The sequence below is a fragment of the Artemia franciscana genome, chromosome 13, assembly GCF_032884065.1.
Source record: "Artemia franciscana chromosome 13, ASM3288406v1, whole genome shotgun sequence".
Classification (NCBI taxonomy): Eukaryota; Metazoa; Arthropoda; class Branchiopoda; order Anostraca; family Artemiidae; genus Artemia; species Artemia franciscana.
Genome location: NC_088875.1, coordinates 14,071,539 through 14,083,746, shown reverse-complemented (window position 1 = coordinate 14,083,746; position 12,208 = coordinate 14,071,539). Strand labels below are relative to the sequence as shown.

General features: G+C 34.5%; 1 protein-coding gene across 3 annotated transcripts in view; it reads left to right on the top strand.

Moving 5' to 3' along the window:
* The window catches only part of LOC136034560 (prefoldin subunit 4-like), a 31,440-nt gene extending 19,480 nt beyond the window's left edge, over window positions 1–11,960 (top strand). For all 3 annotated transcript variants that reach the window (XM_065715800.1, XM_065715802.1, XM_065715801.1), the window contains exons 2-4: window positions 4,561–4,665; window positions 7,444–7,563; window positions 11,747–11,960. In XM_065715800.1, the coding sequence (XP_065571872.1) occupies window positions 4,561–4,665; window positions 7,444–7,563; window positions 11,747–11,899 (378 nt within the window). In that variant the 3' untranslated portion in view covers window positions 11,900–11,960. The remainder of the gene's footprint in view (window positions 1–4,560; window positions 4,666–7,443; window positions 7,564–11,746) is intronic.
* The last annotated feature ends 248 nt before the right edge of the window (window positions 11,961–12,208 follow it).

The following is a 12,208-nucleotide window of genomic DNA, read 5'->3' as shown; positions in this document are numbered from 1 at the left end:
TACAGCTTGAAACCCTGAGAATTAAATCACCAATCTATCCTATCAAATACAAAAAATAACAAGCAAATAATTATTTGTCTCTTAAGAAGTATTTCGACTCATATTCTTAGTTTCAGATTAGTCTTTATTAGAGTTCATATTTTTCTGACGATTTTGGTCTTTGTTCGAATATTTTAGGATGAATAGAAGAGGAAATACTAACAAAGAGCTCTAAACTGACTGGACTCTAGACTGATAGGACAAGCCATTATAAAGCGGCGGTTAGTGGAAATACAGAAATGGAATTTTTCCTATAAAATTGTGAATTTTGTAATTTAAGCGAAATATATCAAACTCTAAAAAGTGGAAAGATACGCTACGTTGTTATGAAAAGTAAAATTTTGATTATTAAATTTTGGAGATGACGTCAAACTTGACACTATTTACTGAAACAATATTTTTAAAAAAACAGTGATTAGTTAATGCTTTATTGCCTTTACTTAAAACCCTCGTTTTAAATGTCTTCTATCTCTTCGTTCTGGTTTTTATGTCACTTGGTATTAACCAAGTGACATATAGCAATCGCAAATTCTGTCGGTCTGTTGGTCCTGGTTTTGCTACTTTAGGCACTTCCAGGTAAGCTAGGACGATGAAATTTGGCATTTTGGCGATTTGACCATCTAGGGGGGGGGGGCGTTAATTCGGAAAAAAAAACACAGAAAAATTGAAGTATTTTTAACTTACGAACTGTTGATCAGATCTTTATGAAATTTGATGTTTGGAAAGATATCGTGTCTCATAGCTGTAATTTTAAATCCCGACAGGATCTGGTGATATTGGGGGAGGGGGAAGCCTAAAATCTTGGAAAACCCTTAGAGTGGAGGGATCAGGATGAAACTTAGTGGGAAAAATAAACACAAGTCCTAGATACATGATTGACATAACCGGAATGGATCCGCTCTCTTTGGGGTAGTTAGGGGGGGGTTAATTCTGAAAAATTAGAAAAAATGTGGTATTTTTAACTTACGAACGGGTGATCGGATCTCAATGAAATTTGATATTTAGAAGGATATCGTGTCTTAAAGCTCTTATTTTAAATCCCAACTTGATCTGGTGACATTGGGGGGGAGTTTGGGGTAGGGGAACCTAAAATCATGGAAAACGCTTAGATTGGAGGGATCGGGATGAAACTTGGTGGGAAAAATAAGCAGAAGTGTTAGATACGTGATTTATATAATTGGAACGGATCGGCTCTATTGGGGGGGGGGGTTAATTCTGAAAAATTAGAAAAAATGACGTATTTTTAACTTACGAAGGAGTGATCGGATCTTCATGAAACTTCATATATAGAAGGACCTCGTAACTCAGATCTCTTATTTTAAATCTCAACCAGATCCAGCGTAATTGGGCGGGGGGTAGATGGGGGGGGGGACCGGAAATCTTAGAAAATACTTACAGCGGTGATATCCGGATGAAACTGGATGGGAAGAACAAAAACCTGTCTAAGATACGTGACTGACATAACCGGACCGGATCTGCTCTCTTTGGTGGAGTGTTGGGGGGGGGGTAATTTTGAAAATTGAGGTATTTATAACTTACGAAAGGGTGACCAGATCTTAATGAAATTTGAAATTTAGAAGGATCTTGTGCTTTAAAGCTCTAATTTTAAATTCCGACCAGATCCTGTGACATTGGGGGAGCTGGAGGGGAAACCGGAAATCTGGGAAAACGAGAAAATTGGGGTATTTTTATTTTATGAATAGGTGATCGGATCTTAATGAAATTTGATATTTAGAAGGAATTCATGTCTTAGAGCTTCTGGACGTGCTAGGACGATGAAAATTGGTAAGCGTGTCAGGGAGCTGCACAAATTGACTTGATAAAGTCGTTTTCCCAGATTCGACCATCTGGGGGGGGGGGCTAAAGAGAGAGGAAAAATTAGAAAAAAATAGGTATTTATAACTTACGAGTGTGTGATGGGATTTTAATGAATTTTGATATTTAGAAGGACATCGTGACTCAGAGCTCTTATTTTAAATCCTGACCGGCATTCAGCCTCTTATTTTCCTTTTAAATCAATCTATTGATTCATAGAATTTTGTTCGAGCTCATACCATATGATCTCTTGGCTCTTAGCTCTTCTTGCCTCGTCACAAGTGCCATATGAGCTCTTAGCTCTTGTTCTTGTTACACCCCTAAAAGAACTAGTATTTAATGTTTATTATATTTTTTACGAATATACAAGTTGTATCTTTATTCTCATTTCCCACTCTTCATTATTATCATAGTTACTAAGCGATGCCTTAGAGTTAGGCAACATGCTAAGTGGTTTGACCTGTGTCACAGAGTGCATGACCCCAAAAGATGGTTTAAGACCATTTTTTTTTTACAATAAAAAGATTAACTCACTTGCTATAGCAGTCAGAAGTGCAAGGCAAAAAATTATGCAGAAATTATTAAATATCATTTTTTTCTAGATGGTTTTATTTTTTTTTATGGTGGGGTGGTTTTTATAACCTACTATTTTTGTATCAATATTTCTGTACTATTTTAATTTCAACAGATTTATTAGAACTTTAACCCTCGCCAGATTTTAAATTGAATTTACGAGCATTTTCACTAACTACCTACAACACATAAGTGTCAAGGCCCCCTTTAAATTGCAGTTATTTCTTTTTTCGCAAGTTTATCAAAGCAACCTATTATGCCCCCCCCCCCTAAAGGAAATCCTGGATCCGCCTCTGGCCATTGCTTTGCTGAAAATGTTTCGATAGGAATGCTAAGTCGGCCACAAGAAGATTGTGAAAATATAATTGTATGTAGGAGTAGAAAAAGGGGATTAATAGCGCACAGAGCTTGAAATTGAAAAAAAAAACTTTGTTATGGTTGACAATTAGAAACAAAACATTGAGAGTAAGACCTAATTCCATGAACTTACTTTTTTGCAAAAATAGAATCTCTCTTTGTTAATGGTCCAGTTACATGTCTTTCTACCAAGAGTGAGCTGCAGAAATGCTGTTTCAACCTTCTTGGTAACTGCAAACCGCATGTATCAATGATTGTTCCTCTGCAGATTAGTGTTAATATGACTTGACAACGTCAGTTTTGGGTTGAGTTTGTGGTAGTTGCTGTAGTGTTGCTTGTTCAGTGAACTAGTGCAAAGCTAGTTTTATTAGTGTTACAAAAATCTCTATTCTTGTTAGGCATATTAAGAAAACATGGCTTAAATCAGAAAAATGACAAAGCTAACTATGAATTCTTTTTTACTTTTGTTGGTACTAGAGCCAGTAGAGAGCAATTGTGGGTATTTCTGGGAGTAAATGGCTAAGGGTTGTATCTTCAGAATAAATTTGCCCAGTTTTAGAACTAGTTCCTTCTGCTTCTCAGACAGGGTCTTTATTTTTAGGATATGTAATGTTTCTGTGTAATCAAAGAGTTTGTGGGTGTATTCCATAAATCGCTATCAATAAATAAATTAAACTCAAAGCCAATAGAAATTAGCCAAGTCAAACTCAAGATGAGCAAAAATTAACATGAGTAGGGTTGATAACCCCCATGCCTTCTCAAGACCAGAACACAATTTGCGCTTTACTAAAAAAACAAAACAAAAAAAAAACAAATGACAGTGGATTGTCAGTTTAATTGACATTGGCATATACTGATGTTTATTCCTTAAATGTTTTGATAATTTTTTATTTATGAAATTAAGAAAAGTGAAAAAATTTCATATGTGTTTTGTTTTTCAGTAAAGCACAAATTTCTTGTAATCATAGGCAGCGCTGTTGTGCTGCCTATGATTACAAGAAACAATATATGGGAAGTTGTGCTTGTATCTTGAGGGTTTGGCAAACTGTTCCAAAATCACATGGGACGTCATGTCTGCAATGTTCTTTATAATTAACAATGCATTTAATACCTCTTACTAAGAAAATCTCTTATTTTCTTCGCCAAAATCGAGTTTTGTCTACCTGAAAATTCTAAGCCACCCTCCCCATTTTTAAACTAAAAACAGATTTACTACCCTAGGTAGTCAATGATTTGAACAAACAGTTCAGAAACATGGTCAATTGATATTTGTGACACCTTGGAGAGCTGCCTTGACAAAGACTAGAATGGTAAGCCATGGAGTTTATGGTAGGATTCTCCAACGACATAGCTCTGTAAGAAACTGTCATCAAAACAGAGCACACCAGATTTCACACGAAAATAATCAGGTTTAAGTGTTAATAAGAAGTGCTCAGAGTTTGTATGTATGGGAAAGATGGATGTCTCTATAATCCTATGAAATGAACAATCTGGTCTCAAGGAGGCATGTAAATGGTACATTGCCCCTTTTCTTTGATAATATTGTCAGTGGGGGGAAAGTTGATGAGAAAGAACTTCTCAAATTTTTATTTTGCACACCATAGTCTAGACTTGATATTATTTAGTTGATGGTTTTTTGAATAATATGCAATTTTTTTTCAGGTTAAATTGTAGGCCTAAAGAATTATCATATCCTAAGAAAATAATGTGCTAATTATTTTATGCTAACATCTCTATTATGCAGATTATTTTTTAAGTTTTGATTGATTGTTTCAGGACACTGATGTCCATATTTTGGAAGAAGATCAGCAGAAAATCAACAAGTTTGCAAGACTTAATGCCAGATTTGAAGAGTTAAAAGATGAGTTGAAAAGTATGCAGGTAACTCAAATTACTCTTGATTCTGCTACTTATGGCCTCTTCAAAATACGCAAGTGACCAAAAACATAGGCGCATACTGATCGCTCTTGGGACTGGAGCCAAAAGTACGAGTAGCTTACAAGAGTGGGAACTAGTATCAACAAAAAAAAACCTTCAGTGCCATCTAGCATTTGGTGTTACTTGACATTTTTAAGCGTAATCATAGCAATCACTAATTTAATTAGTGTAATCGTAAAATTATTGTTGTAATAAGCGTCTCGTCTCAGTTTCTGACAGGAAAAAACAATTGCAAAGCTTGAAAAAATGTCAAGTGTCACCAAACGCTAGATGGTATTGAGGATTTTTTTTCCAACACTATCAGCAGTTTCCACTCTTACAAGTTACCCATTCTCTTGGGACAGGAGGGTATATGGTCTATACTAGGGGATGTGTGGGGGGAAATTGGTAAAAGTGCATTTTTGGGCCACCATTTTTCTGTTTTTCAGGTGATGGCTTCAAGTTTCTACAAAATCTATGGTCATAAATGGTGGTAATCTCCAACCAAATAAAACTATATGTGTAGCTTTTATCCTAATTATGTTTTTTGATATTAAAAATACCAGTAGAATTTTTAGGTTTTTTCTAATTTGTTCAAAAAAAGAAAATACAAGAACAAAATACAAACGTTTCTTTCTAGTTTGTGTTGAATTTCACTCCTATTTGTGAAATTTTGAAGTAAATAATCTTACTTATTTCTTTCTAATAAAAAACTAATATAATATCTTATTTTTCTAAGATTAATATTGAAATTCAATCACCTTAATGCTTATGGGATAATGATGCTAAGAAGGATGGACTGGAGTTCTTTTTATCCAACATTTCTGAGAAATTTTTTTAAATGATATTGAACCATTGATCCATTATGCCTGAACTAGTCCTTAAATAAAAAGGATGCAAACCCTGTTAAATGCTCTGTAATGACAAATATTGTTGTTGACGACACTCATAATAAAGAAAATAGGAAAAAAAAAATGATAAACTATAATAATAAAAAAAAACCGTAAGCAGAAGAGGATATAATAGAATATTGGCTTAATAATAGAATATTGCCTGTATAATAGAGGAATATTGGCTTAGAAATGCACGTTTCTCTTATTTTGACACAACATCCTTGGAAAAAGAGGACTATATAACAGTTGCACGACAGAAAAAAAATGTTTCTCATAAATAAAAATAAGTTAACTTCCAGTTTAATAAAATGCAAGAAATATAAACCATTTCAAAGTGGCTGCAGTGAGAAATTTGAAAATATAAAATTTTTCACGTTTGAAATTATATTAAACAGTTTATAATTGCATCAAAGTAGATGTCATCAGTTTTGAATCCCTGACAGCTGGATACAGCGCTTAGCTAAAAAGGGATAAATAAACATAGGTTGACTACCAATGAAATTCAAGAAATATATATCATTTCAAAGTTGATGCATTGTAGAATTTGAAAATTTACAATTTTTACATTTGAATTATCAAAAATTAATTTTTAGTTGTACCAAAGTAGTTTTCATTTATCTTGGACTCCTGCCAACTTTAGAAAGAAATCAGCTCTAAAGCTGTTTTATAAAATAAGACTGGTAAATTCTGAGTTTAAGGCAAATAAACTATAATTGCAGCTCCTCTGCATATTGGAAAAATAGCAGAAAAGATTCTTAGGTATTTAGAAAACTCATAAGATGATGCTCATTAGACAGTGACCTGGTCAGGTAAAGGCAATTAACTTATAAACAATTTTCGTAGAATTTTTCTTTTTTCATATAATTTAGCTAGGAAAAAAGTGATGACTGAATCTCTTGATGATTTTTTTAGGCCCTTACCGAATATAATTGCTCCCAGAAGGGGATTCCGTGTTCAGCTCTTGAAGGGGCCACAAAAGGTGACTTATTTCTGTGACCACACAAAAAAAGTGACATCACTAGAAATGGGTTTAAAAAGTGGTAACAAATATACCGTTTGTTCATAAGTTAATTAATCAAAAGTGATGTAGTCCAGACGCTCTGATTTATAGGAACTGGATTCCACACAAGTTTTTGAACTTATTAATATTATTCTAAAATGTCAAAGTTTCTCCTCATGTTTGTAGTAAAAGGTGCGTTTTATGCGTAATAAATTTTGCCGCAACCCATAAATAGTGAATGACATTTGTTGATGCTATGACAAGGCCTGTGACATTATTATGAAGGATATACACAAAAACATTTGTGATGGTATGACAAGGACTATGACATTATTATGAGGTTAACTATTATGAAGGGTACATAAAAACACATTTAAGGGCAGTGACATTATTATGAGGGTAATTATTATGAAGGATAAAAGACATTTGTCATGCTATGAAAAGGGCTGTGACATTATTATTAGGGTAATTATTATGAAAGGATACCCCAAAGACATCTGTTATCGTTATTAGGGTGATTATTATGAAAGGATACGCACAAAGACATTTGTGATCTACGACAAGGACTGTGCCATAATTATGTAGGTAACTATTATGAAGGATGCACACAAAGACAATTATGATGCCATGACAAGTAATTATTATGAAGGATGCACGCGAAGACAATCGTAAAGCTATGACAACATGATGGATGCCACATGTAAAGATTGTTGAAAAGGCGTTTTTTTCCTTTTTTTTATTTATTTATTTTTACAATGAACACCTTTTTGGTATTCATATTTGAAATATTTTTCTATCTGTGCTGTTTATATTCGTTTTTTGATTTGCTCAAAGTTTTATTTTTTGTAGAATGATCTAAAGAATATTGAGGATGCCAGTGATGATATAATGTTGTTGGACGAGGCGGCAGGGCCAATACCCTTTATGATTGGTGAAGCTTTTATCCATTGCTCTCAGGATGAAGCTCAAGTAAGACGGCTTTTTCTTCCTCTTCTTCTTCATTTTCTTCATTAAAATTTCTTCGGTTTAATAATTAATCTGAACATGTTCAATGACAAACCATAAAAATTATTCTTGTAATACAAATAAACAATCCCATCATAAGTGTCTGTTATGTTTATCATTATGATGAACATATAATGGATCGTTATGATTTATTCCAAAAAATGAAGAAGAATGTATCATTCAGTTTATTGAAAAATTTTCAAAATAATAAAGGCTCCTTTGAATACCTATCGAAATAAGGGTACCATTTGTGCATTTTAAAATTTTTTCCTGAAGTTTTTAATTATTCTCAGCTGGAGTTGTGTTAAAGAAAAATCCTACTAAAAGAATATGCTTTTTTTTACCCTTTTTTATTCTTTTTTTTTCATTAAAATTTCTTCTGTTTACCAATTGATATAGATTTGTTGAATAAAAAACTATAAAAATGATTATTAAAATACGTATAAATGATTCAATCATAATTTTCATTTATTTTCATCGTTATGGTCTTTGGTAGCTATGAAAGATGTAAGATTTTTTCAAGGTTTTGTAAGGGTCGGTATCCTTAAAATATTTCTTAAAAATGTGTAAGACATGTATTTCCTCGAAATCTTGAAATTTGACATTTTTGGAAGAAGAGGCTGCGAAAACTGATCTGTCAACCCTTCTGTAGTATGAATTTGAGTTTACTCGAAACTTTTCAGATTGTATAAAACTTTTGAGATTTTTTTTTTTTATTTTGTTTGTGTTCTCAAAAATCGAAGAATTGCGTTCTTTTCTAGAACATTTTTTTTTGTATTTTTTTGTATCTCAGAGTAAATTGTAATTTTATTTTTACCCGAAATTACAATAATATTGCCCGGAAAACCATTGATAAGGGACGGATGTTGGTCGGATTTCATTTTCTATTTCCGTTCAGGGCTATATGCGTAAACATGGTTAAGCCCCTCGTTTGACTTCTTTTTACAACCAGGTTAAAGCGACCAAAGTCATCTCTAAATACGATTATAATGTCGACAGGGGTCTAGATATGAGTTTGTTGGAGGGAAGGGACTCATATTTGGAGGGTGATTTCCCAAGTTACATTATTAGCTCATGCCTTCGATCGAATAAGGAAGGCAAGTTCAAGAGCTCAAGGGTACTTTCGTAGTTGCTGAAACTAGGTCCGAGCATTATCTTAGTAGTGCGTTTTTCAGCTTAACATCTTCTAGTTAAGCTGCCATGTAAGCTGTGTTCTGAGTTTGGAGACCCCAAATGGAACAGCAATGCTCGAGGATAGGCCTGATGTAGATTGTATACGCCAGCAGGACCTGACAATCAGACAAGCCTAACCTCTGCATACTTGTTATACTCTGGATCGAGTAGTGTCCTTTGTGCACACTATTGTCTACATGCAGCTCAAACGATTGTAAATGTTACGTCTAGGACTGTTGCAGAGTAAACCATTGGAAACGGAACATCAGGGATTGTGATATCTCGCTTGAGTGCATTAATTAGTAAAACTTTTGATTTCTATTCATTCACTTGTAGACTATTCGACTTACACTGCTTGATGACGTCTGTGAATAAAGTCGGGTCTGACTGCTGGTTTGCTACTGCATTTTCGACTATATATTTGGTAAGTACAGACAAGTTATCAACAAACTTGATACGCTCAAATTCTGCAAGGATGGGGTTGATGACGGCAAGAAATAAAACAGCAGCTAATTTCGTTCCTTGAGGGCAGCCGCAGGTTAGTTCTAACCACTCAGAGTAGGTATCTTCTGCAAACGAAGGGTAGACTGGTTGCCGTCTCCCCTGTAAAAATTTTCTAACTAATAATAGTGTTCGTTTTTAGCTCCCATTTCTTTCAGATTCGTTAATGCGGTCATGTGTGTAATAAGGTCGAACGCTTTTCGATAGTCCGCCAAAAGTAAGTCGACAGTGCTATTAGAAGTGTCCAACCACTTGACGATTAAGTGATACATTCGCACTAGATATATTGCCGTGCTGCTGCATCGTATGCAACCATATTGATACGGATCGATCGGAGGGGCAATTTGTTCTAACAAAGAACGGGAGATAAAACCCTCAGCTACTTTTGCTAAGTTAGAAGTTATCGATATTGGTCTCAGTTGATCACGTGATTGGGGTGTCTTGACTTTCGGTAGGACACGGACATATGCAGCTTTTCACATCTTCGGAAATGATTGTTCTAAAAAACTAGGGTTTATCACTGATGCGATAGGCTTGAGAAAGGTGAGTACTCTTTCAGTAATTTCACAGGGCGTCCACCTGGGTATGAGGCACAGTTGCTACGTTGCTGCCTGATTGCATAGTGGATTGCCATTTCTGATCCCTCTCCGATTTCATCTGTACTACTGTTGTATGTTGTTCGTCACTTACGGTTGGGTGGTAGTACAAACATGAGTAAAGGTTTCCTTGACTTCTGAGGCTTTTTTCAGACTACCATCTGGGTTATCGATTCGTACTTCGTTTCCTTTCTTTTTTTTTTTCTCTAAGCCGTTTTACTGCGTCATGCCACTTGCGAGAATCTGACTTGAGGAGTGGTGCTATTTTTTCCCGGACATATCTTTTTCGGGAAGCTCGGAGGGCTGAAACGACTTTGTTTCTCATCTTGTTTGCATTCAGCGTGTCTCCTGCAGCATTGAGTTTACGTTGTTCTTTGATAATTTTTTTTTTAAATTTATATTCAGTCACGGCTTATCCGTCTCACATGTCGTGCGTTCCTTACCTGGAAAAAATTCAAGGTATATTTGTTGCAGAATCGAGTATAATGTCTCAACTTTTTCATCAATATTTTTTATAACACAGATTAGATCGAAGTCAAAGTTAGTGATCCACCTCCCAAATGCTTGGATGGAACTTTTACTGAGGGGTCTGTAAATAATTTTAACCTTTTGTGGTTTCGGTATATGCTTTCTGCTCTTTGGTTTCCACCAGAGAACGTTGTGCTCTGACTTAATGAGTGGTCCTAGGGAAACTGTTGGTTCTTAAAACACCTCAATATTTGTTAGTGTGAAGTCCAGTATGCTTCCACTTTCATGAGTGGGAATATCGACAACTTGTTGTAGATCCAACACACGTGAAATCCACTTTTTGTCGGTTAAGTTAAAATCTCCGGCTACAATGAAAGCTGGATTACTGGATTGTTTCTGAAAGTTATCAACTTGATTCTGCAGAAACGTAACTAATTTGCGTCTGTTCCAAGCACTTTCGAAATGGTATACTGCTTCTAGAATGATACACGAGTAAGTTCTTGGTAACCCTCTCGATCTGCACCACAGCCAGATTGTTTCGTGACAGGAATCTGAAGGGTTATTAAGTTATCTCCTTGGCAAGTTTTCACGGCAATAGATCCCTGCTCCACCTCCACGTCGTGTGTCGTCTCGTCACACCTGCTATTGAAGAAGTTCAGATTTTCTAAAATGGCTAGGTAATTTCCCTTTTTTAAAAACCATATTCATAATCTTTACTAGTTTATATCTAACTTCATAACCACCATATTAAAAGAAAACTCATTTATTACGCTATCAGCACCTGGGGCCTTATTATTTTTTATTCCTTTTAGTGCTGTCTCTAATTCTTCCTCACAAAATAAATATCCCTTCCCATCCAAAGTGTCACATACTTTTTGAATATTTTTTATAAAGCAACTGGATAAAACATAAGAAAATGAATATAAAATGAATTATTTATTCGTGAAATAATCCATTTGTCGGCATCCAGTGCTGTAATTCTTCTTGGTCTTATATTTATTCTAGGCCCCTGGCAATTACGATGATTATTACGATAGTTAACTATAGGTTCACTTTAAATAATGTCATAAATCGAGTCAATATTTAAATTTCCCCTATCTCTATTTGTAGAAAAATTAGCAGTTTTTTTCATCATTTCAATGGCTTCTTTAGCCCATTATGTCAAGCCTCTATCATTAGAAATGGACGTATTCCCGTTTGTTTTGTTTTTCGTCTTGAGATTTTTTGTCGCTTTGTTTCCTCATGGCGGGCTTGTTCGCTTTTACATTTTATATATATAAATATTGTATATATATATATATATATATATATATATATATATATATATATATATATATATATATATATATATATTTATATATATATATATATATATATATGCATCTTTTATGTATGATTTTATTTCTCAGGAACGCTTATCGAGTTCAAAGACTGGGCTTGAAAACCAAATGAAGAGTTTAGAATATGCAATGAATGAGGTGAAATCCAACATGTCCGATTTAAAAACTCAACTCTATGCCAAGTTCGGCTCTAATATTAATCTTGAAGCTGATGAAGAATAGGAATTCATCACAAATTGTTTCTTTTTGTACGTAACCCAAATAAATCAGTTATGTTAAATAATTTTGTTTTCATTTTATCTCATCTTTTTCGATTTCCCGGGCTCAAAGTGCAAACGTCCGTGATATTAAAAAAGTGATAGACTTATTGCCAAAAGTAAGAACCGTACAGAATCATAGGCTATGCAATAGCGCTATATAAGCAGAGTATGATGGCTTCAATGTATTTTTATTTTCCCCGGACCACTGTACGGAAGGAATTGTCTTTGAAACTTCAAAGGGGGCTCATTTAGTTAAGAATTGAAAGTTCTG